General features: G+C 45.9%; 1 protein-coding gene across 1 annotated transcript in view; it reads left to right on the top strand.

The window, feature by feature from the left end:
• Nucleotides 1-19,316: 19,316 nt before the first annotated feature.
• The window catches only part of LOC130854166 (deleted in malignant brain tumors 1 protein-like), a 52,250-nt gene continuing 48,271 nt past the window's right edge, over nt 19,317-23,295 (top strand). The window contains 1 exon segment of the mRNA XM_057736929.1: nt 19,317-19,527. Within this exon segment, the coding sequence (XP_057592912.1) occupies nt 19,317-19,527 (211 nt within the window).

The raw sequence follows: 23,295 nt of genomic DNA, 5'->3' as shown, positions 1-23,295 counted from the left end.
AATTTTAAAAATAAAATAAATGAATCTTAGTTGAGTCCTACTGATCTAGGTACCAGGGAGACAGTGATGAACTGGCAATCTGCCAAGCCAGCTTCACAGCTCCACATCTGTAACATGAGTGACACACAGTGTCTACCTCCTAGAGGGTAACCACTTTAGCACAGTGTGGAGATGCGGGGAACACTCAGCAAATGTCAGCTGTTCTAGGTTAGCCCCTTGGCAGACTCAGGCCTCCGGAGACCCAGGAACCAAGGGGCTGAATAGTCCCTGCAGGATTCCATCCAGGGCCCCTGCCTCCCACCAGGTCTCGCCTCCTGAATGGCCACTGATGTTTGCAAAGTGTGCACGGCCCTCCTCCCCCACGCTCCCTCCCCGTCTCCTGCCTTTTTGTTGTCCAAAGCACTTGCTTACCCCCAATGACACACTGTAGATCTTACTCGGTCTGTATTGTCCATCTTGCCCGACTAGAACCCAGAGCTCCAGAAGGACAGGGAGTGCTGTCTGCTGTCACTGCTGTAACTGCAGTGCCTAGAAGAGGGTCTGGCATGTAGCAGGTGCTCAGTATGTATTATTGGAAGGAAGATGGAGAGGAGGGAAGAAAAGGGGGAGGAAGAGGAATGAGGAGGGGAAGAGTAGAGGTGAGATGTGGGTAGGATGTTCTCACATTACTATGGTAACAAATAGCAGCCTACTCACATGAAGCTCACTGCCTTCTTAGAGCTACTTCCAAAACTTGCTGAGCCCTCCCAGGCAGGCCACTGACGCTGTGTCCTCCCTGAATTCCTCTCATTCTTTGCTCTTGTAGATTCATGAAGATCTGAGAAGTCAAGCCCATCGAGCATGCAGCCAACAGCAGTGACCACGGTAAACGTGCAGATGCCTAAGCACCAGATTTTCAGACAGATGTCCACTGAGTCCCTTGAGATTTTCTGAAGTGAAGACTGCCTGCTTTCCATGGCAGCTTGGTTGGAACCAGACATTAAAATGATCAGACTGTTCATCACAGTATGTGAATATTCAATGTGGTCGAGTACCATCTCTAATAAACTTTTTTTTAAATAAATTTATTTATATATTTATTTATTGGCTGTGTTGGGTCTTCATTGCTGCACACGGGCTTTCTCTAATTGTGGCGAGCAGGGGCCACTCTTCATTGTGGTGCGCAGGCTCCTCATTGCCTCACTAGCTTCTCTTGTTGTGGAGCACGGGCTCTAGGCTTCAGTAGTTGCGGCTCATGGGCTCTAGAGTTTAGGCTCAATAATTCTGGCACACAGGCTTAGTTTCTCCGAGGCATGTGGGATCTCCCTGGAGCAACTTTTAAAAATTATGTTTCCTAGTTTCTTGAGGTATAATTGACATATAACATTGTGTACATTTAAGGTGTACAGCGTGATGATTTGATAAACGTGTATAGTATGACTTGATTCCCACAGTAAGGTTAGTTAATACATCCATCTCCTCACATAGTTATCATTTTTTTTCATGTGTGTGACGAGAACACAAGGTCTACTCTCTCAGCAACTTTCAAATATACACTACAGTATTGTCACCATGCCACACATTAGGTCTCCAGAACTTATTCAACTATAACTGAAGTCTTTCTCACACTTCATTTTGACCTCCATCCAGGAGCAATGACACCAGAAAGTAAAAGCATGTTAATCGACTTTTTGTTTAAAAGATGTAAGGTAGGAAATATTTGGAAGAAGCTCCATCTGGTTCAAGGTCTTCTGAAGCATTGAGGGGATAGAAATGAAAAGGGAGGTTGATTCTGGTGTGTCTCTGATGTCCACAGGATGACACGATCCTCATATAATTGTGGAGGTTGTGGGATCGGACAGTAGAAGAGACGTACGTCCCTCCTACCAACTGAAACTTTGGGCAGTGGGACCTTATTGATGTTCCCCACTGCCCCACAGTGTAAGGGTGAGAGGAGAGAGCTGGGTGCTTTGTCAAAGACAAAGAGGACTTGGGTGGTCCTGGAGAGGCTCATATCTCTGAGAAGTTTTCAGAAGTTAGAGGAGGTGAGAGAATGTGTGTATGAGCGAGGGAGCTGCAGGAGCCTGAAGTGGTGTGACAGTCACGACCAGGGATGCTGAGGAGAGCAATGAGGACCCTACAACCTGGGACCAGATAGGGACACGGACCTCTTACTGAATACCACTATGGAGAGACAACTGCATCCAACGTCGGGATAGGATGGGACATCTCTCTCAGTAGATGGCAGTACAGGTGAAAGCCAACGTCTAGGAACCAAACACTCCCCACTGAAGGCCATGACCTGATTTAGCACACTAGGGACTTAGGAGGAGGGGAGGGAAAACCCTGGATCTACTGGAAATAAACTTGAAATGGCAGCCCTTATTTAGACTTATTTTAACTAAATCCTCTCGTCTGCCTTAGACAGAATGGGGGTTCCAAAGAGAATACGAGCTCTAAAGAAACAAACAGAGATTCATTTCTGGTCTATGAAATATTCTACCAGCTCCAGTTACTTTTGTTTATGTAATACTCTCTCTCTCCTTCTATGCCTATATTTTCCCTACCTTGATTAAATATGAGTGAATTTTTTCCATGACTTAATGGCATTGAGATTGTCAGGAAAACTCAAAGTCTCTGTTACAAGGGAATCTATTGAAAACGAGTAGCCTTCTTGGTTATAAAATTTACAAATCTCTTATATATGCCTAATTTTATTGAATCCTCCCAAAAACCTTCTGAAGTAAGCAGGACAGGTTGTATTATGTCACTTTTTAGATGAGGAAACTAAGGCCAATGTGGCATTACCTGAAATTATAATGAAGAAAACCAGACCTAAGCCCTTCGAGCTCAAGTCACAACTCTCATCCCCCTCCTACCCATGATCCTATATTTCATCCTCACGAGCAGGTATGGACTTGGCCAATCTTTGGTGTCCCATACACAAGAAAAGCCCAGAAGCCATTACTACAGGACTTGGTGACCAACACATTGGACTCACCCAAATTGAGGAGTCACCTGGATAAGTAATATTAGAGTATTCATCTGGAAAAACACTTTCTTCCACTTCTTTAGAGTTAGTCTCCTGCTCCAGAAGGGGTGTTCTCTGTCAGAAGACTGTTGTATTCCAAGGCTCAGAAGAGAGAATTCTTCAAGATCACAGGATAATTTGTCACTATAAGCCAATGATCTCAATAGAGAGAAAATGCCCATTAAGGAAGCAATAATTTGAACACCATCAGATGTCAATGAGTATTTCAAAGTTCAGCAGTTCAGTACAAGGCACCAAACTAAGCAATAAAGTAAGCAATATTATAAGTAGGACTATAAATAATATAAAGAGAAGTCTTGCCCTCAAAGAGTTTACAATGGGGAAAATAAGACTAAAACACCGGTAACTATAATAAAGGCAGAATGTTTTGAGTGTTATAAGAGTGGACAAATGGGCATTGTGGGAATTAGAAGATGTAGATGGAAAATAAGGGGAAACTCAAAAAAGGAGAGGCAGACATGGGCTTTGAAAGATGCGTAGATTTCAGCAGCTTCTTCTACTAGGAACTACCACCTGCAGAAGAAACGATGCCTTCACTGACACATAGGGCTCCTGGTGGCCTCTCTCTCCCGATAAGGAGCTAGAGGGTCCACCCGCCTAGCCAGGCATCAGCACATAATTTGTCTTCTCTTCTCTCTGATTGCATCTTCCAACGGTTCTATGGAATGCCTCTAGAAGGTAGAATCACCCTTTCCCCATAGCAGATATACACCAAATGCCACAGCAAAATGTTCTAAAAGCCTGCCAATCTAAGCCTGAAAAGAGCATCAGGTTGCACTCCACCCCTACTCCCAACCCCAGGAGGCCCTGAGAGCATATAAAGCTGAAACTCCATGTTTCCCAGTAATTAGAAGCCTTCCCAGCATGGGCTGCCAAGCCCTCCTCCTGTGGCTGCTGCTCTTCCAGACTGTTATTCTACAAGAAGCAGGTACTACAGCAGATGCCCCCAGGCCATTTTGTTCCTGCCTTGTTCCAAGCTTGAAAGGGAAAGGATGGTTATTTGCACATAGTTCACCAGCACACTGGAAAAATCTTAGAATTAAATCCAGACAAATAGAGCTTTACTGTGCTTAACGCAATCCAAACATCATTGAGATGTTGCTGCAATAATCACCAAATGCATAATCATGATTGATTAAGGGAGTTGGATCAAATATTTTCTGTAAGATTTATTTTCTGTGTACAAGGCCCTAGCCAATTTTTTGTTAAGTCCATGGTTTTTAGGATTTTGGAGAGAAATAGATAAAGGAGGGATATTTGCCTATAGGATGATTAAATAAGGGTTTTGAAAATGTTCTTTGGCTTCTATATTGATATTTAGCACTAGAGGTACTGAATTACTGTCATGATTTCTTTACTGTTGCTGAATGGTATTGAAAATGTAAAGTAAAATAATATCTTAGCCGGAAATATTTGACATGACATGAAATTATCTAGACTGGACTCACGAAGTCTTCTAACCTGAAAATCTGTATCTTTCCAAATCAATTTTACATTCTTAGTCTTAATCTGTATTCCACATCTAGTCCTCTTAAAGAAATTTTAATTTGGAACTAAAGTAATTTAAAATTATTTAAAAATAATTTCAATTATTTTTATCATTATTTTGTGGCTCTGGGGGGAAATATTAAAGCCCTTTATTACTTAGCTTTCCCATTTATACTAACAAATGAAAATTTGGAAATACTCTTGACCAACAAATAGCTTGAATATAATTTTTATTAACTACAAAGAAAAAACATAACTCACCAACCACAGGGTAATGTTTGATTGTAAAGTTTATACTCTTTTTTTATTCTGCAAGTAATTTTATAGATATGTTTCTGTCTGACACTCACACATATTTATTCAAACACACTACAGTGTTGAGAGGGGGTTTAAGTGAGTTCTTGAATTCTTTGCAATTCTGGGCCTTATTTCTCATTTATATGTCTGATGAGGTGTGAGTTTGGGAATATGGCTTTAAAGCCAGAAAGGTCTACATAATTCAAGCTCTAACTCTGCACTTCCTGGCCATCTGAACTTGAGCAAGTTTTTTCATCTTTCCATGCTGCAGTTTCTTTTCACATAAAAAGAGGATCATTCATTGTATTGTTGGGGAGATTTAAAGAAATAATGTTGGTAAATTACTTGAAAGAGTGCTTCAGGCACAGAAAATGCTCACTTATTATAGAGGCTGTAGATTCTAAACTGTGCATTTTAAACTGAGAAAAGATGAAAATATAGATTATGAGATTCAGATGATAACTTTTAACCATGATATTTCCGTTCCCCAAGAAACCAAGAATTTTCCCTTTTCAATATTTCAGTGATAGGTTTCAAGCAATAGATTTAATATTTTCAACATGTATAGCGGGAAAGAAGTTCTTTTCTTCCAGCACATCCGTGCTAAGCAGGTAGGTGCTCTGGAGATTTACGAACTAAACCGAATGTATCTGGGGACATGTTGGGGATTTCTGAAACATAACGTTTTTGGAAATTTCTGAGAAAATTCAAACTTCATATTCTTATTGGCTCCAATTTTGGTGAAGACAGTGCTGGCTTTGATGGTGCTGAAAGTAACAAAGTATGGCCCTTGGGAATATAGTTACATGCAAGGCTGACAGCGTCCCCTGGGCCAATCTAAAATGAACCTCAATGAGCTCTGCCCCCAGGGCCTTATTTGAAGTATTAATACATTGCTGCTCTTGGGAAGCAGAAGTGAACTGTGATTTAATCTGTCTGGAATCAGGTGCCCAAAGGATTTAGGATGGATGTGAAGGGGGCAGGGGACGAAGAGACAACCCCCACTCTGGGATAAGCAAGTTTAATGATTCCTGAGACCTGGAAAAAATGCCGCCCTAAAACTCAGTGATTCTCTTAAGACTACATCCCAATAACTACTTAATAATATGTTCAGAACAACAAAGAATGGGTCTCTGGGGACAAAGATCAGCCTCAGTTCTGGCCCCACCCCCTCCTCCCATCACATTGAAAAGCCAAGTATCAATGGAAAAATCAGCCAAAATGAGGGCTATTTATTACATTGAACTGGTCGCTTTGATAACGCAGTTACAACAATATCCAGCTCTCGTTTTCCTCTACCTTATCTTGCTTTCCTTGAAATTTGAAAACTTACCACCAAATGCCAGCACTATTTGCCCCACTGAGGGCACACATTGTTACATTTATGGGCCCATTTCTTAGCTCAGTTCCTGACACAATAGAGGCTCTCCATACATCATCTGAATAAATAAATGAACAATGAGCGAGAACCCTTGCAAATCATGTCTATAAGTTCTACTGATGTCTGCTCACCGGATCTTCTCAAAATAAAGCCAACAGGATTATGGGGCTGTTTCCCCTGCTTTGCTTCAAATCTAAGGATATCTGAGTGGCTCTGTGGATCTCATAGACACGATCTACAAGTATAGTTACACCGGAGTCACTTTCCCTCAGACTCTCTGGCTCCTCCTTTATCTGTGCCCCCTTCTCCGGTCCTTTTGCCTGGCTTATCCTCTCCCCCAGGATGTGTACATCACCCTACCGTTTATAGGAAGTGCTCCGGAGCCTCCAGGAGTGCAGGGATTAGTGACCTGATGCAGCCTTACAGGCTTTAACAGGCTCCTCGTGTGGATTGCACAAGAGTCTGGCGGACAACGGGGCCAGTGAGACCTTCCAGGAACAACCACTCAGAATACAACTGCAGTTCACTGCAGGCCTCCTTGATATCAGGAGGGATTTGGGGAACGGCAACCCACCAGCCCACCGGAACTCGGTAGATATTAGGGCGATTCACATGGAAAATGTGAGGACAAAGGGCAAATTGTTGACCACCTGAGAAAGAAGGGTTATTTCTGAAAATGTGATTGTTCCCTGGTGTTGAATTTACCTGATCCACACAATCCAAGTTAAATAGTTAAAATAGTCCGGAAAACCACACGACGATCAAGTTACAATCCCACCAGCCTCAGTGCTGCAACTGCTGTTCCTCCAATGGACACTCTGACCACAACCTCCTCTTCTCTCCCCCACAGGCCCCGCCCATGCACTCAGCCCTGCCCCTGCTGCTCCTCAGACCCTGGGCTCCCATCCCTGGCAGTGCGGCCAGGATGGAAATGGTGGTGTCAGATCAGTCAGCTGCCACAGCGGCCCTGCTCTCTCATTCACCCAGGTCAGACTTTCAGCAGATACCACACTGCCCTCCGCTGCCGGCCAGGCCGACCGCCCTGAGGGCCAACCCCTGCCTCCCCTGGCAGCACACACACAGTCACACACTCACACACACTCACTCACACACACATACACACCCAATACCGACTTGCTTCATCCCCCCCTTCCTCCTTGTTCCCAGCCCACAGGAAGTTCTGTCTGTCCTCGCCCCCTGTCCCCAATACCATCCCCTTTCTTACTAGGCCACCCAATAGCTCCTGGCTCTAGTCTTAAATCTGGTCTTAAATCTTCCCCTCATCCTGGCTCCATCCCGCAAATACCCCCTCCCAGACACTCCAAGCCAAGCAGACCCAAACACTTCAGGCCTGCTGCCCGCCTTGGACAGGGCAGCACCTGCCATATCACTGGGCCTTCCTGCAGAGGGTCTGGGGCAGCTCCCAGGAGGAAGGGTGGCTTCAGGCCTGGATGCTTCAGGGCTGTGTCGCACTGCACTTCATTCAAGATTGAGAACATGGGACTTCCCTGGTGGCGCAGTGGTTAAGAATCCGCCTGCCAATGCAGGGGACATGGGTTCAAGCCCTGGTCCAGGAAGATCCCACATGCCGTGGAGCAACTAAGCCCATGTGCCACAGCTACTGAGCCTGTGTGCCACAACTACTGAAGCAGTGCCCCTAGGGCCCGTGCTCCACAACAAGAGAAGCCACCACAAGCAGTCAACGAAGACCCAAAGCAGCCAAAAAATAAAGAAATAAAATTTAAAAAAAAAAAAAAAAAAAAAGAAGATTGAGAACATGTCCGTTTTCCCTATCAAAGGATACCGGTTGGGTTTAAAGCTTCCTGCCTCAGCCACTCACGGAGACTCCTTTTCCTCACTGCCACTTTTAGCCACGTTGGCCATGACCTTCTCTTCTCACCTCCACACTTCCCGCTCTGGCTTCACCACCAGCTCCTGTCTGAGGCTGTTCTCTTTATTTTTCAAAGATTTTTATTTTGAGGTGGACCATTTTTTGAAACGTCTTTATCGAATTTGTTACAATATTGCTTCTGTTTTCTTATGTTTTGGTTTTTTTGGCTGCAAGGCATGTGGGATCTTAGCTCCCTGGCCAGGGATCAAACCCGCATCCCCTGCATTAGAAGGCGAAGTCTTAACCACTGGACGGCCAGGGAAGTCCCAAGGCTGTTCTTGTTAAGGGGAACTTCTACTGGCCTCTACTTGCTCATCCAGAGGCCTCCGTCCGGTCAGCCCTTCAGTGCAGATCCTTGCTCCTCCTGGGCCCTGTGACACAGCCTCCTTTGCCTCCCCTGCCTCGTTCCTCGGTTGTGCCTCCTCTGGACAGCTCTGCTCCTTCATCTCCCTGAAGTCCTCAGCCTTCTCTCTGCACCTTTTCCTCCGTGAACTAATCTGGTTTCTGACTTCAGCTAGGGTTTCTAATCATACAACTTTCCAAATCACCTTCCAAGCCAGTCACGCTGAGCACACGCTGACCCTCCGGCTCGCCTTCCCCCCGCCCGCAGGCACCGCAGTGAACCCCACCCCGGCTCAGCCCCACCATCACCGCCTCTCCAGGTCTGTCACTGGACTCAGAATCCTTTGCTGTGACACCTCCTCATTCACCCCTTCCTCCAGCCCTTCGCTGACCAGTCCCATTACTGCTTCCTCCAAAATGCCCTTGACACCCTTTCTTAGTCTCTTCCTCCCGTTGCCACCACCTGTCCCAGGGCCCCATTCTCTCCCCTGCTAACTCAAGAAATCTCCCACTTCTAGTCTCCCCCGCCTTTGAATCCACCCCACACATCACTTTGGGTCTGATCTTCCTAATACTCCTCCCTTCAAAAACCTGACTACCTCACTCCTTTCTTCAAAACCTCCAACAGCTTCTGTTGCCTACAAAGCCAAGTCTAAGGCCCTTGGCCTGGCATTCAAAGCCCTTCATGACCTGTTCCGATCTACCTTCCTAGCTCTGTCTCAATATTCCAGTTGTTACATTTCTTATTTCCAACCGGGTGGACCACTTACCCAGTCCACAGCCCTAGGAAATGTATCTGAGTAACAGGATTGAAATACGACCCGGGACAAAGCGGTCCCGTCCCCCTCCTCCCACCTACCCACCCACAGGAGCATCCTCCCTGGATTTCCCATATGTGGCAAAGGGCAAATGAGGCTTATCTGCACTATAACATCTTGAGCTGCTGCCCACTTGGATCAGAAGCCACTGCAGAGGAAAGGAAAGTTCAGAATGAATTTTGTTATCCAAAGGTGCACATACGTGTGGTTTAAGGAGACCAGCAAAGGAGGTGCTCAGCTAACAGTTACCATGGCAACTGTGCAGTAGCCTGGCGCTAAGTGTTAGCGTTCCATGGCCAAGACAGAGAAGCCAGACTTCCCACCCTCAGGGACTGGCTGTCTTACAGGGAGACATGTGCAGCAGAAGTCCCCTTTGACTCCCTCGTGGCCTGCTTCACACTCAATAGCTCCACAAGCGTTTTATAGAGTCCAACCCCAATGCTGCTCCATGCCCTCTATTCTATTCCCTCCACTGCTTCATTTACCTTCTTGAGATGTCCTTCCAAGGCAGCTCCAACAGCCTCGTGATTGGCCTCCTTGTCTCCAGCTCCATCTCCATTCAGTCCATCCTCCAAGCTGCTATGAGCTCTATCCATCCAACCTGCAGCCTAAGCCCCTCCATCACTCCCCGTGTTCCTGGAGGAGCCGGACTCCTGTGTGTGTGATATGTTAGGCTCCTCGTGGTCTGGAGAGATTGAATTATGGAAATCAGCTTTTTAAAAAACTGATTATGGTAGTTCACACACGAAGTATTTTTAAAAACCCTAATTCAAGTGGCTGGAGTGGGTTTGTACGGCAGCTGTAGAGATTGTGCTGTTTTTTTTTTTTTTTGAATGACTATCTGTAATCCAGGTCACCTGGCTGGGCTTGACCAGCACAATCACAGGATTTCTTTGATTATATAATGAGACAATGGGTGTAGAAAGTGCTTTGGAAAGTGAAAGATTTGTGTAGACATAAGGAAATTGATATCAAGGAAAAGGTAAATGGAAGAAATGACCTGACATGGTGGTGGGAGATAGGAGGTGTGCGAGGAAAAGAAGAGTCAAAGTGAGAAGCGGGAGTGCCCAGGAGCATGAAAGGCTGGGTCACTCAGTGGCTAAATGTCCAGATTCTGGAACCCGAATCCCTGCTTTGCCTCTTATTAGCTGTGGGGTCTGGGAAAGTTATTTGAATTCTTTGTGCTTCAACTGCCTAATCTGTTCAATGGGAACAGAAACAGTAGAGTTGTTTTCAAGTCATTTCAAGCCAATAAGACATGGAAATTTCTCAGACTCATGACAAGCACATAGTAGGTGCTGAATAAGTGTTAACTATTATTAACACCAACTTAGTTGACTTCCAGAAGTCTCCCCTCCCCACGGGGAGACCTCTCCTCGGTCTTGCAGCCCAGACCATGAATCTAGTCACTGGGTTATATCCTGTCTGGTCTAGTGAATATAGATGTTCTTCCAGCCACAAGTACCAGGCTCTGTATGTCTCTGTATGGCCCCAGAACTCTATCCACTGACAAAGCACAGCAGGTCTTCCCCAAAAGACGTGTCCAGTTTAAATGGACGGCTGTGAATCTACTCAGACCCGACGGCATCATGGCCTTCCTCCCTGGGTGTGTCTACACAGCATGGTTGAAAGAAACAGGTGGGAGCTGAAAGGTAGAGAGGCTCACAGCGCAAAAAATCTATCAAAGAGACAACTTTGGAGGATATTCCCTATTTGTTTGGTCAAAACCAAAGTTATTGTACCTAACCAGAAGGAGTTGGGAACCAGGAAAAAAACACTGCTTTGTTTACATTGAGCAGCAAATATCTCATCCCTTACAGAAGTTACCTTTACAAGTCGAAACATGGGAAATTAATTAACTAATATTAATTAAACAACCCCACCAACAGAGAAATCTATATTGAAAATGCAAATAGGAAAATAAATAAAAAACTAAAAAAGGGAAATAACTGTTGTAAAAAGACAAACTCAGGAGATATTGGAAAACATCTAATGAAAACTAAAAAGCATGACTGCGTTTACATGTAAAGCTTAATTAAAGAAAATGCCTCAAGATTAACTACACATAGCTAAAGATGTGTAATAAAATATACTGGTTGACAAAAAGTTGGAATAGCTGGCAGAAACACTTATCTGTTTGAAAGGAATAGCTATAAGACTGGCTACACCCCAAGGCAAGAGCTCAAGGAAAAGTGATTTCCCAACTTGGCTGCACAATGGAATCACTTGGATTGTTAAAAATTCAGATTCCCAGGTCTGGCTCTGCTGAGCCTGTGAGTCAGTGGGTTTGGAGTGGGGCCCAGGAAGCTGCTGTCTGATGCCAGGCCTCTGCAGGGAGGTAATTTTCTCTCTCCCTGTTCTGAACACTCGGGTTCTAACACGGCTCATGCTTCTCAGTTTGTTCCAAGGGGAATGTCAGAGGACCCAGAGAAAAGCTGCTGAAGAGACTTTCTAAGAGGAGCTCCATGCCAGGCACACCTACAGAGCTGAGAGATGGTGAGTTAGAGCCAGATGATGCCCTGGAGGAACAGGGGGCGAGGGCGGGTGGCGCCTGCAGGGCAGGAGGTGTGGAGAAGCTGGGAAGCCCCTGAGGATGGGCGGTCCCTACCCAGCGGGGCAGGCGTTCATCCCCGGAAATAAAGACACTTCATTTTTACTTCTGCTTAATAAGACAGGGATGCCCTCGGATCTTAACTTCACGGTTCTTACACATTAAAGACTCACTTACGGGTCTCTATTTCAGATGCTCTTAAATATTGGGGTATACGATAATTGCCCCAAGAGCTTGTTGAATGTGCAAAACCACGGACCTCACTCCCAGATGTGGGGTGCGCTCCAGGGGTCCGCCTCCCCAGAGATTCGAATGATGGGGACTGTGTGAGCGCCCCACTTTGAGAAGCGCTGCTCCACGGCCACTGGGGAGTCGAATCTGCTGCGGGCTCTCCGTCAGGAGCCGGCCGTGGGAACTTGTATCAGTCTCTTCATCTCTCTAATTACTCGTGCGTAAAGAGGAGATAATAAAAATTGCAGCTCCTCGGTGCTCTTCTGTGCCTCACCCTTTATATGTCTGTGGTCCATTAATCTCCAAGTACTGTTATCAACATCCCCACTTTGCTGATGAGGAGAGAGGTTAGGGGCCCACACAGTGCCGCACAGCTAGTGAGTGGCCGAGCTGAGAAGCAAACCCAGAGTCCAGGGTGCGCTGGGCAATCTGAGGCCCCACCCTACCTGCCCCTGGGAATGTTGGGGAGCCAGCGAGATGCTCCCTGCAAAGTACTCGGAGAGGTGAAAGGCGGGTACAAGTTGATGGGAGAGGGCGGTAGCCTCTCGCGGTGATGCGCAGCCAGGGGCGGGGCGGGGCCGGGGGCGGGGCGGGGGCGGGGCCTGAGTAAAGCACAGCTCGTGCATCTATTGTGCACGTGACTCTCTCCGAAACCCTCGGCTCCACGCTGACAGTGACTCAGTGCAGAGCATCCAAGAATCGGGAGATATTTCTTAAGCTAAAATATTAAGGAGCCCTGAGCCAGAGAGTTTCTGTCTTCTTAAATGTAGTCATTCTTGCCAGAGCGGGTGGGAGAATCCAGCAGGGAGTGCTTTTGAAAAGAACAAAGCATAGCCGGAAGTCCCTCCACGACGCCGGCCTAAACCGGTCGGGTGGACGACCCCACCCAAAGAGGAGGGCCCTACAGTGATCTGATGGAGGACCCGCCTAGAGTTATCGGGATGAGCTAGGGTTCTGATTCTGCCCCTCTGGGAGCTCCAGGAAGATTTTGCAGCAGTTTGCGCCCTGGTAAAATGGGGACAGTAACCTCCGATAAGGTAGTCGTGAGATGTCCGTTGCACAGTGCCCCGACCCCAGATGGCACTTGATAAACAGTAGCTGTTGTCTGGTGATGACGGCGGTGAGGAAGATGCAGACTCCATTCACCAACGCTTTGGTGGAGGCTGGGGGGCTGCCTTTCTCCCGAAGCTTGCCGTGCAGCTCCTGTAAGGTTTGGGAAGGTGCTCTGGCCATGTCGAGGTGTATTTTGAAGGCGTGTGGTGCACGGTGTGTGACGACCTGTGGGACGAGAGTGAAGCGCATGTGGTGTGCAAGCAGCGGGGCTGCGGGGCGGCCGTCTCGGGCCCCCGGAGAGGCGCGCTTTGGCCGGGGCTCCGGCCCCATCCTTCTGGACGCTGTTCAGTGTTCAGGAAAGAAGTCCCCCCTGGCGCAGTGCTCCCTAGCCGGCTGGTTCACCCACAACTGCGGGCACAGGGAAGATGCTGGTGTCATCTGCTCGCGCAAATGTCTCTCTTTTCTGAGAGTGGATTTTTCATTTTTTCCAACCGTTTCCTCGATTGCTCCCTGACTCACCTGGGCACCCTACATCTAACCCCAGTGTTCTTGTGTCTATTTGAGAAGACGAAGGTAATCATTCTAGGAAAGGATTCTAGGTTTGAAGTGAAAAGACTTAGTCCAGTTGCAGTAATTATGGGTCCCAGTGCAAAATAAAAATGTGGGTCTCCTTTTTCAAAAAGTATAGAGAATTTCAAGACAGTAGAGCATTAAAGCACGCACAGGGCCCTTCTGAGCAAGGGGGCTGTGGGCTGCAGGTGTAGCTGGCCTCCTTGATCCATATTCCTCTCTTATAATTGCTCTCCTTCCCTCTTTTTTTTTAATTTTTTTATTTTTCATTTTTAGCTGTATTGGGTCCTTGTTGCTGTGCCTGGGCTTTCTCAAGTTGTGGCAAGCAGGGGCTACTCTTCGTTGTGGTGCGCGAGCTTCTCGTTGCAGTGGCTTCTCTTTGCAGTGGCTTCTCTTGTGGAGCATAGGCTGTAGGTGCTCGGGCTTCAGTAGTTGTGGCGTGCAGGCTCAGTAGTTGTGGCTCACGGGCTTAGTTGTTCGGCGGCATGTGGGATCTTCCTGGACCAGGGATCGAACCCGTGTCCCCTGTATTGGCAGGTGGATTCTTATCCACTGCGCCACCAGGGAAGTCCCCCATGCCCTCTTAAGGTGGCTTTTTGCACATCATTTAGCCTTTGTCTAACACAGTGGGAATAATAATAATAACAAGCATAGCAATGGCTTCCCTCCTTCTCCCTCAGCACCGCTGTAAGTGAAGTTACCTCTAATTCTGATCCACTCACCTGTCATTCCGTAGCCCGAGAAGCAGGGTACCAATGATGCTGTGCCTGCTTTTGGAGGAAGTCTACCTCCTGGAGACCAAGCAGCCGTGTCCCTGATAAACGGACTTTGGGCAATGGGGCAAAGTCTGGAGTCAGGAGCAAGAGGAAGCCGCCTCCTTGCTCCGCAGCTGTGGCTCGCGTAGAATCACAGGAGATTACTCCCCACTCCCTAGCTCATTCCCCCAAAATCGGTTGAGCCAGGAAGCAGGATCTGAGCCGTCATCAAGCGCCCAAGAGCCAAGCACTCGTTCATTCAACAGATATCACTGCGGGAGGCTTGGCGACCCGGCAGTGGACACAACGTCCCGGTCCCATGGGAATGATTTTTGGACTATTCCATCTGCCAGCTTCTGTCATGAAGCAGGAGACTCATCTCTGTTAGTGACGGCTGAAACCAGACCCTGCCCTGCTGGAACGTTTCCCACTGCAGGCGGCTCTGTCCTGGGGGTGGAGGGAGGTTAAGGGGGCGAAGGAGAGTTCTGGTCCATTAAACCGTCATTCCCAAGGCCTCTCACCAGCCTGCAGGGTAAAGGCAGTTCTAGTCCCTCCAACCTCCTGAACTCCTGTCACCCACCTCACAGTCAGACACTTTCCAGGGCCTTTCCTATAAGTCTTCAGAATGGGCATAAGTCGCCTTTGGCTCGTCTGGGTGCTCCAGGCGGCCTGGGCCAGTGGAAAGAGGACTCTGCTAGTCTCTTCAGCAGCATGTCCTCGGGGCCAAGCACCGTGGGGAGGTGGGGGAGGGCTCCTGAGAATAGTCCAGTTAGCAGGTCATTTAAGTCTCTTACTTAGGGGGAATTTAAAAGCACTTTTTTTTTTTAATTGGAATATAATTGCTTTACACTCTTGTACCAGTTTTTGAGGTACACCAAAGTCAATCAGCTGTATTTATACACATATCCCCATATTTCCTCCCTCCCTCGACTCACCCCCCACCCTCCACGTCCTGGCCCTCTAAGGCATCATCCATCATCGAGTTGATCTCCCTTTGTTATACAGCAACTTCCCACTGGTTATCTATTTTACAGTTGGTAAGTGTAACTTTGAACAGTTGTTCTCAACCAGGGGTGATTTTGTTAGGATTACTTGGCAATGTCTGGAGACATTTTTGATCGTCGCAGCTGGGGGAGCTGCTAATATCTTATGGGTGGAAGCCCGGGATGCTACTACACATCCTACAGGTTGCAGGGCAGCCCTCACCACAAAGAACTTTCCAGGCCAAAATGTCAGTAATGCTGAGGTTAAGAAACCTTGCTTTACAATCAGGCACATGCAGTTGAATTTGTTCATTTTAATAGGGACTTAATTGATATTAATTGATGGTTAATAATTAATTAATAATTTCTTTACTAATGAAGCAAACTTACCTACAGCTCCTTCCTCACGTGTCAGCCTCTGTCCAGTTATTTTTCCAGTAATGTCCTCTGCCCTCTTTGCTGATTAAAGATGATTAAGTTTAACTCTGTCGTTTTTCTGGGGAGAGGAATAATTTCTTTCCAATATATTTTGACAGGCTTACTGAATCTTTATTGTGATGTTAGCGTGCTGTATATTCCAAGTCCAAGTACACTGAATCTCTTGAACGGTTTTGCCTGAGAGGCTGCCTCGAGGCGTCAATCCCATCCATCACGTAACACTTCCCAATTTTCTAGACACCTTCCCACCACTGTCCTTCACCAACCTTACCAATTCAGGTGGGCTTGTTTTATGATCCCTGTTTTACAAATTAGGAAACTGAGGTTCAGGGGTAAGGTTAGGTCAAGGTCATGTACCTCGACCAAAGTCACATGGCAAACATTCAGGCCTCCGGACTGCACATCAGGTGCTCAGTCCCCTCCACTGAATATGCCTACATTCCGGAAAAAGTGCGCTGAACCTAAACAAAATCTACAGATGTTGTGAGTTGTCTTTGATGCTCTGCCGGTAACCTCACCCTTCTCACCTACTTCACGTGGCCCCGCACCCCCTGCACACTCACACGCCCCACGGCCTGGCAGGCTCCCCAGATGCAGCTGCCCTAATTTATTTAAACCAGAGCCTCCAGACCCACCTTCCCCTGTCAATGATACTCACACTACCCTCTTCCGTTTCCTGAGGCGCTCTTCCCTCTGGTGATGTTGAGAGAGGGTCAGTGTATGTTAATTGGGGAACTGAGTGACTGAGAGTGTGAGTGAGAGAACCAGTGTTACTGGAATAACCAGTTCCCGTGTTTCTCAAACAAATGCTCCCCAGAGCACGGCCCAGGGTTACCTGCCCCAAGTGTAGACTCTTCTTTGAAATCCTTTTATCTTAAAAAGTCACATGGGGTTTTACTTCCCAATTATAACAAAACCACATTTATTTTAGTATGAAAATAGTGTCTTGAATACTGTAAATCCAGTAGCACTGGTCCCTGGTGAAGATGCACCTGTTTAGTCTGAGGGTGTCTGCAACCCCAATCTCAGGTTGAGAAACAGAAAAAAAAAGCCTTAGTTGGATATACTGGGTTATTCCTGAGTATGAAGTTTGAATTAAAATGTTTGTATTTCAGGGACTTCCCTGGCTGTCCAGTGGTTAGGGCTCCGAGTTTCCATTGCAGGGGGCACAGGTTTGATCCCTGGTTGGGGAACTAACATCCCACATGCCGTGTTGTTGCAGAAAACAACCAATCCCACGAGAAACCAAGCACAACACTCAGAGAGTTGGAGAACTCAGGTTTATTGAGCTGGCGGACCCAGACGAGTGAACGCTCCAAAATTCTGGGGCCCCGTTTCAGGGGAGTCTTCGCCTTATATAGGTTAAAACATACAGCTATAATTGGTACACACTGATTGGCTACAATTTATTATAGGTCACAGGCAATTACAGAGCGAGGGGAGTTGCCATGGGTTACACACATGGTGGGGTTCCTAACAGGAGCTTGTAGGAGCCGGACATTCCATTCCTATCAGGACTAAGGTCACAATTTGCATTCTCACATTGGTTGCAGGTTGAAGTTAATGGTCACTTAACAAGTCTATGTGCAAAGGGTCTCAAACAAAGGCTTGGGGTGGGTGCCTGAGAGCGAGACATTCTTCCCTTATCTGATCACTCTTAGTAATTCATTTTACTGTTTAACTGAGAGTGGCGAGCAGGCCTTTGCAAGATAGAAGAGAGTAAGCAATTACAAGTATGGAAGTTTCAATTCCCTCATCAGTGTGGCACAGCCAAAAATAATAATAGTACAGTATTTGTATTTCAACAAATATTGAAAATAGTCAAAAGGTCTTTCCTTCCAGGATTCCCTTTTGGAGTAACCATGTAAAACACTAATTCCAGGCTGAACTGTTTCACTGTGGTCACAGCAGTGGGACAACAGCTGAGCCATCCAACAAGTGCAGGGCCTTCCGGAATTTTTATCATCTCTAATAGATTCAAGGTACATGCAACTCTCTTTTCTTTCTCATAGACTACGGATATGAAACTTCAGAAGCCTTCGGTAAGAATCACATTTCAGTTTATCTTTAACAGAACACCCACAAATGCCCCCAATCCTCTGATTATAGTTGCCAACATAACCCATTGCAGGAGGTGGGGGAGGGGCAGAAGACAAAAAGGGAAAGAAAAAAGCAGTAGCTTCCTGGCTTTTAACCATGCATAATACATTTTCTCCCCACGCTGCTTGGTTCTTGTTGCCTGGATGCATTTTAGAAAACTATGGAGTGGGGATATGAATATTATTTAATCAATCATCATTCAGAGATTTAATTGAACTAAAATCAGACTAACGAAAATCCTAACTTCAGACGCCTGTGACTTTGTGTGTGCTCAGGAGCTGTTTTGCAAATTCAGAAATGAATGAAGAAAAGCTCACCCTTTTTTGTTAACCTGAGCCTTTCAACACCTTTCTTCCTTAGAAACCCCTTTGTGAGGGGCTGGAGAAAACAATTCTATGAGCGCTTGATCCTTTTGCCTTTCTGGCAGAAGGCATGTTTGCACAAATGATCCAGTTTCAGAGAGCAGCGTGTGAGTGGCTCTGAGCCGCCCAGATGTACTAGCAATTTCTCACTCGCCAGCAATCAGAAAGTAGCTCCCGAATATATTCCCGGAAGCATGCCTTTAGCTCAAGCTCTCCTCCACGGGGCCATCACATACGTGCAATGCTCCCAAAGAAACCTGGGTGGGCTGTTTTCTTGGTAGTGACACCTCATTTCTTTCTCTCTACTTCTTAGATGATGAGACCCTGAAGCCATTTCCTGGTGGTGAGTCAAGCTTCTCTAACTCCTTGTTTGATGTGGTTTGGTGGGTCATGTGCTTCTAAAAGGTGAATAGGTCTCCAACCTTATAAATACGATCAAACAGAACAGTTTCATCTGGGGCTTTCTCTGCATTCCCCTCACTCATAAACCTCTGCCTTTTTTCAGCGCACCGAGGAAGGCTCTGCCTCCGCCCCGTCCCTCTTTGTCTACTTAACTCCGTCCTACTCTTCCTCCAAACCTCAGGTCCATCATCACTCCTTAGAAAAGATATCCTGGAACCCCACCCCCCTTATGCTCTGGAAACATTATGAACGTCTCCCATTTGCTTCTTAGCACTTTGCAGAGTTGTAAGTTTAAACTTAATGTTGGATTAATGCGACTGCCTCCTCCAGTCTCCTCAAAATAGACCCCAAACTCTGTCCTGGGAAAGACCGGGTCTGTTCTGTGAACCGTCGTATCCGCAGTGCTATCTGCTGGGACCCAACGTGTGTTCAGTAAATCCTTGTCAAACAGCTAAGCAAATAGGTTGATGCAGAGTCTGTTCTTCCTTCTAACATGCAATTTTTTTGTATTTTTGAAAGACTGGCCACAGTTGCAGCTAGTGAATGGGTCAGGCAGATGTTCTGGACGTGTGGAAGTTTTCTACAACGGACAATGGGGCAGGGTTTGTGATGACCAATGGGACATGAACGAGGCCGAGGTGGTGTGCCGGCAGCTGAGCTGTGGGCGCGCCCTCGCAGCCCCAGCGAAGGCCCACTTTGGGGAAGGGGAAGGCGAGTTTCTGCTGGATGATGTAGACTGTACAGGAAGAGAGAGTTTTCTGGGACAGTGTCCCCACGCTGGCTGGTTCCTGCATAATTGCGGTCCTGAAGAAGAGGCCAGTGTCGTCTGCTCAGGTAATGGTCACCTCTCCCTCTAAGAGTGCACATCGCATCATCCAGACGGCATTTCCACTAATCCCATTAGCAGTGCTTGCACCTGTGTAATCATAGACCATCTCTGACCACTTGTATGAGCCCAAAGTAAAGAGGCATTTGTAAGTTGAGGGCTTCAACTTGAGTGCACAAATATCCTAGCGAAAAGGTGTTGAAATGGATTTTATACAGAGAAAAATAGTGGAGGATATCGGTGTTTCCACCAATATCAAGGTGGAAATGAGGACTGGATTTCAAAGTGACTGGTGACAAGACACTATCAGGCAGCAGTGACATTAGTCATTCACTGTGTGTGTTCTGTTTCTGTGGGTCACTGTGGGGAATTACAAGATAAAGTTTTTCCCACTAAAAGGTTTGCAGTCAAATGAAGGTGAAGAAACCAGGAGGTTAGAAATTAGAACAGTACTGAGTTTTGTCCTGTTGATTGTGAGTCCAGGCCATGTATTGCTAATCACAAGTCTTTGACCAATAAGTAATTGTTGTGAACATTCTAGCCCAGGGCTTCTCAGCCTTAGCACGATTGATGTTTGGGGCCACATAGTTTTTTGTGGTGGAGGCTGCCCTGCACATTGTAGGCTGTTTAGCAGTATCCCTGACCTCCACCCTCTGAATGACACCCCCGCAGCTGTGACAACCAGAAATGTCTTCAGACATTGTCAAGTGTCCCCCGAGGTGGGGCTAGGGGAAATTGCCACTGATTGAGGACTACTGGTCTAGACATACAAATGAATTTCCACCAAACACGTGACTGATACTTACCATGCTACTAAGGCTGAAGACATGAATGTGTGTGCCAGTTGAGAAATAAAGGAAATGACTTAGTGGGTCTAGAGCAGTGAAGTTGGTTATTTGCTAAAGATTCCAATTGTGTTTAACCAGAAAGCCTGTATCCATGTGACAGTTAATAAGTTTCTAAAGTCCATTCAGACAGCTCACATATTGGTAGGGTGGGTGGGTGTGTGTGTGTGTGTGTGTGTGTGTGAGTGAGTGTTATCATTTACTTTTTGTTTCTTTTTTTCCCTTTGATTTGCCTTTGTTTTGATCTGTTAGTTGGGTTGTTGGTTTAGAACTCCATACAAGCAGTCCATTCTGTCAAGCCACTGAGTTCCACCAGTGTCATGTGTGTCATGAGTGTTTGCCTCCTGTTTGGAGATTTGCACAGTCTGCAGCGGAGACCTGGCACGGCCACACCTGGGCGGGACCTGTGTGACTAGACACATGGCACTCCTACACGTGTATGCATTTGGTAGTTAATTAAAGTCATCTGAACTAAGGCAGAGAGAGTCAGCATTTTTATTTCTGGGACTCATATTCTTTCATTTTAAAATTCATTTTAAATTGACGCATCTCTAGAAACAATGGTCCTTTCCTAAAACGATCTTTTCTTTCTCCACGTATTAACAGAGTCTGAGTATTTAAAGTCTGCACTGGGTAATAAATTCATGCTTTTGTTTTATTGACCTGACGTTTTTCATTCTGTAAGCCACCTGGGCAGGTAATAGGTAGATCATAAGGGAAAAAGTGGAATAAATGGTGGGAGGGATTGGATTGCCATTTTCAGCTATCATTATTTGCCATTTCCACATTCCTGGGCCCTTAAGATGATCCCACCAGTAAGTTGAAAATGCCTTTGGGCCACTTTCTTCCCTCCACAAGAGTTAGCTTTATTTTCATTTCAGTCATGAGGGTTGTAAGTTATTCTCTAGTATTGATATTTTCATTTTGCCAATAGAATCGCTATTAAAAGCATTACTGCTAACACCATGTTAAGGGAAAGTCTTGGTGAATTATTTGTGTAGCTTATGCAACTGTCCAGCCTATATCCTTCCCCACTGTATGAGCTCAGAATGAATATTTTACATCCTAACAGCCAATGAAGTCTCGACTCCTGTCTCTGAAAAGAATGCTGACGAATCACTGCAGTTGCCGCAAGGTAGGAAGTATTTCCGTGTTGAATTTGCAGTATTAGTCCTTATTTGATGCAAATTTTCCTTTTGACTTAAAACTAAAAGTTTTTTTTGGTTTTTGGTTGGAATTGCTGAGCCAGATTGGGAGGGGAGGACATATTATATATTTTGTACATGAATCTTCAATTTATTGGCATTCTAGGAAACTGGTAAGTCGTGCAACTGGTAAACCCAGTGGGAGCATGTTTAAGACTGGTGTGTCTTAGCCCAGGTGAGCTCTGGGATGAGGGAAAGACGATAGATTTGGCAGCAGAAGGTCCAAGTTTGAGTTCCACTCTGCCGTTTATTTAGCGTGGCCTTGGGCAAGCCACTCACTCTCTTTTTTTAAAAGAAAGGATTAAAATGCCTACATGGCAGTGCTCCTTTTGGGTTAAACGAGATCATGTACATGGACTAGCAAGAGCAGACTTTATAGTCAATGACACTCGAGGCACTGTTCTAGGTCCTCTGTACCTGCAGAGTTATTTCATTCTGTCATTCAGTTCCAGCAGTGACTGGCCCGCCCTCGGTGGGTGGACATTCTGTGGAGCCAGTGTCTTGGGTTAAAGCTGTTTCCTCTACAGTCTCTTCAGATCAATCAAATCAGCAAGTACTTCTGAGAGCCTATTATGTTCAAGGGACTGCATTTCACTGGGAGTTCACTGTCTTTCACATTTCGTATTTTTGACCTGTCGCATTACAGATTGGTTAAAAATCAGTAAGTAGGCTAGGTAGAAGTTATTCAATTTAATTAAATACAAAATATTTCCATTTATTTGTACCCAGTAGGTGGTGGAAATTCAGAAACCATATTGTCAGGTAAGAGAACATTTTTGTGCTGTCTTCCCTGGGATGTTTCTGATTACCTGTCCAAATACAGGAGAAAAATGAATGAAAGGGTTGCTGTTGAGTTATTTTGTTGAGTGACTCATTGTAACCTGCCCTTTATGATGGAGCTTGTGTGGGGTAATTTTCAGAGTGTTGCCCCAGGGAGTTCACTAACTTCAAAAAAAAAAAAGATAACAATGCCATTGTTTTGAAAAAATACTAGAAACTATTTTGAACACAGTAGTTTTGTAATCATTTTTAAGCTTTGTTTTGGCAACTTCTCTGAGAAAATTCAAAATCCCTCAATTTCTATAAATGATGTGTTCCAGATTTTCTTTGGAGGAAGCATCATTCGATCACATGTAATATTTGCTTATTGTATGAGTTTCCTATTGCTGCTATAACATTGCCGTAAACCTAGTGGCTTACACAACACAAATTTATTATTTTGCAGTTCTTGAGGTTAGAAGTGGAAAAGGGGTCTCACTGAGCTAAAATCCAGGGGTCAGCCAGGCTGTGTTCATTCCCGAAGATCTAAAGAAGGGCCCGTTTCCTTGCCTTTTCCAGTTTCTACAGGCTGCCTGCATTCTTTAGCTCATGGCCCCCTCCCTCCACCTTCAAAGCCAGCAGAGTAGTGTCTTCAAATTTCCGTCTGACTCTCTTCTTCTGCCTTCCGTTTCCACTTTTAAAGACACTTATGATTACATCAGGCCCGCCTATAACCCAGGACAGTGTTCCTGTCTTAAGGCAGCTGATTAGCAACCTTCATTCCAACTGCAGCCTTAATTCCCCTCTGCCAGGTAACACAGAGTGTTCACGGGTTCTGGGATTAGGACGTAGACCTCTGTGGGGGGACAGTATTCTGCCTCTTACACTTATTTATTAAATACAAGTCTGTAGTTGCTACTGCTCAGTATCTCAGAAATGGACACCTCACTCAGGACATACATTGAAA

The sequence above is a fragment of the Hippopotamus amphibius genome, chromosome 5 (genome assembly GCF_030028045.1).
Source record: "Hippopotamus amphibius kiboko isolate mHipAmp2 chromosome 5, mHipAmp2.hap2, whole genome shotgun sequence".
Lineage (NCBI taxonomy): Eukaryota > Metazoa > Chordata > Mammalia > Artiodactyla > Hippopotamidae > Hippopotamus > Hippopotamus amphibius.
This window is presented reverse-complemented; position numbering and strand designations above follow the sequence as displayed.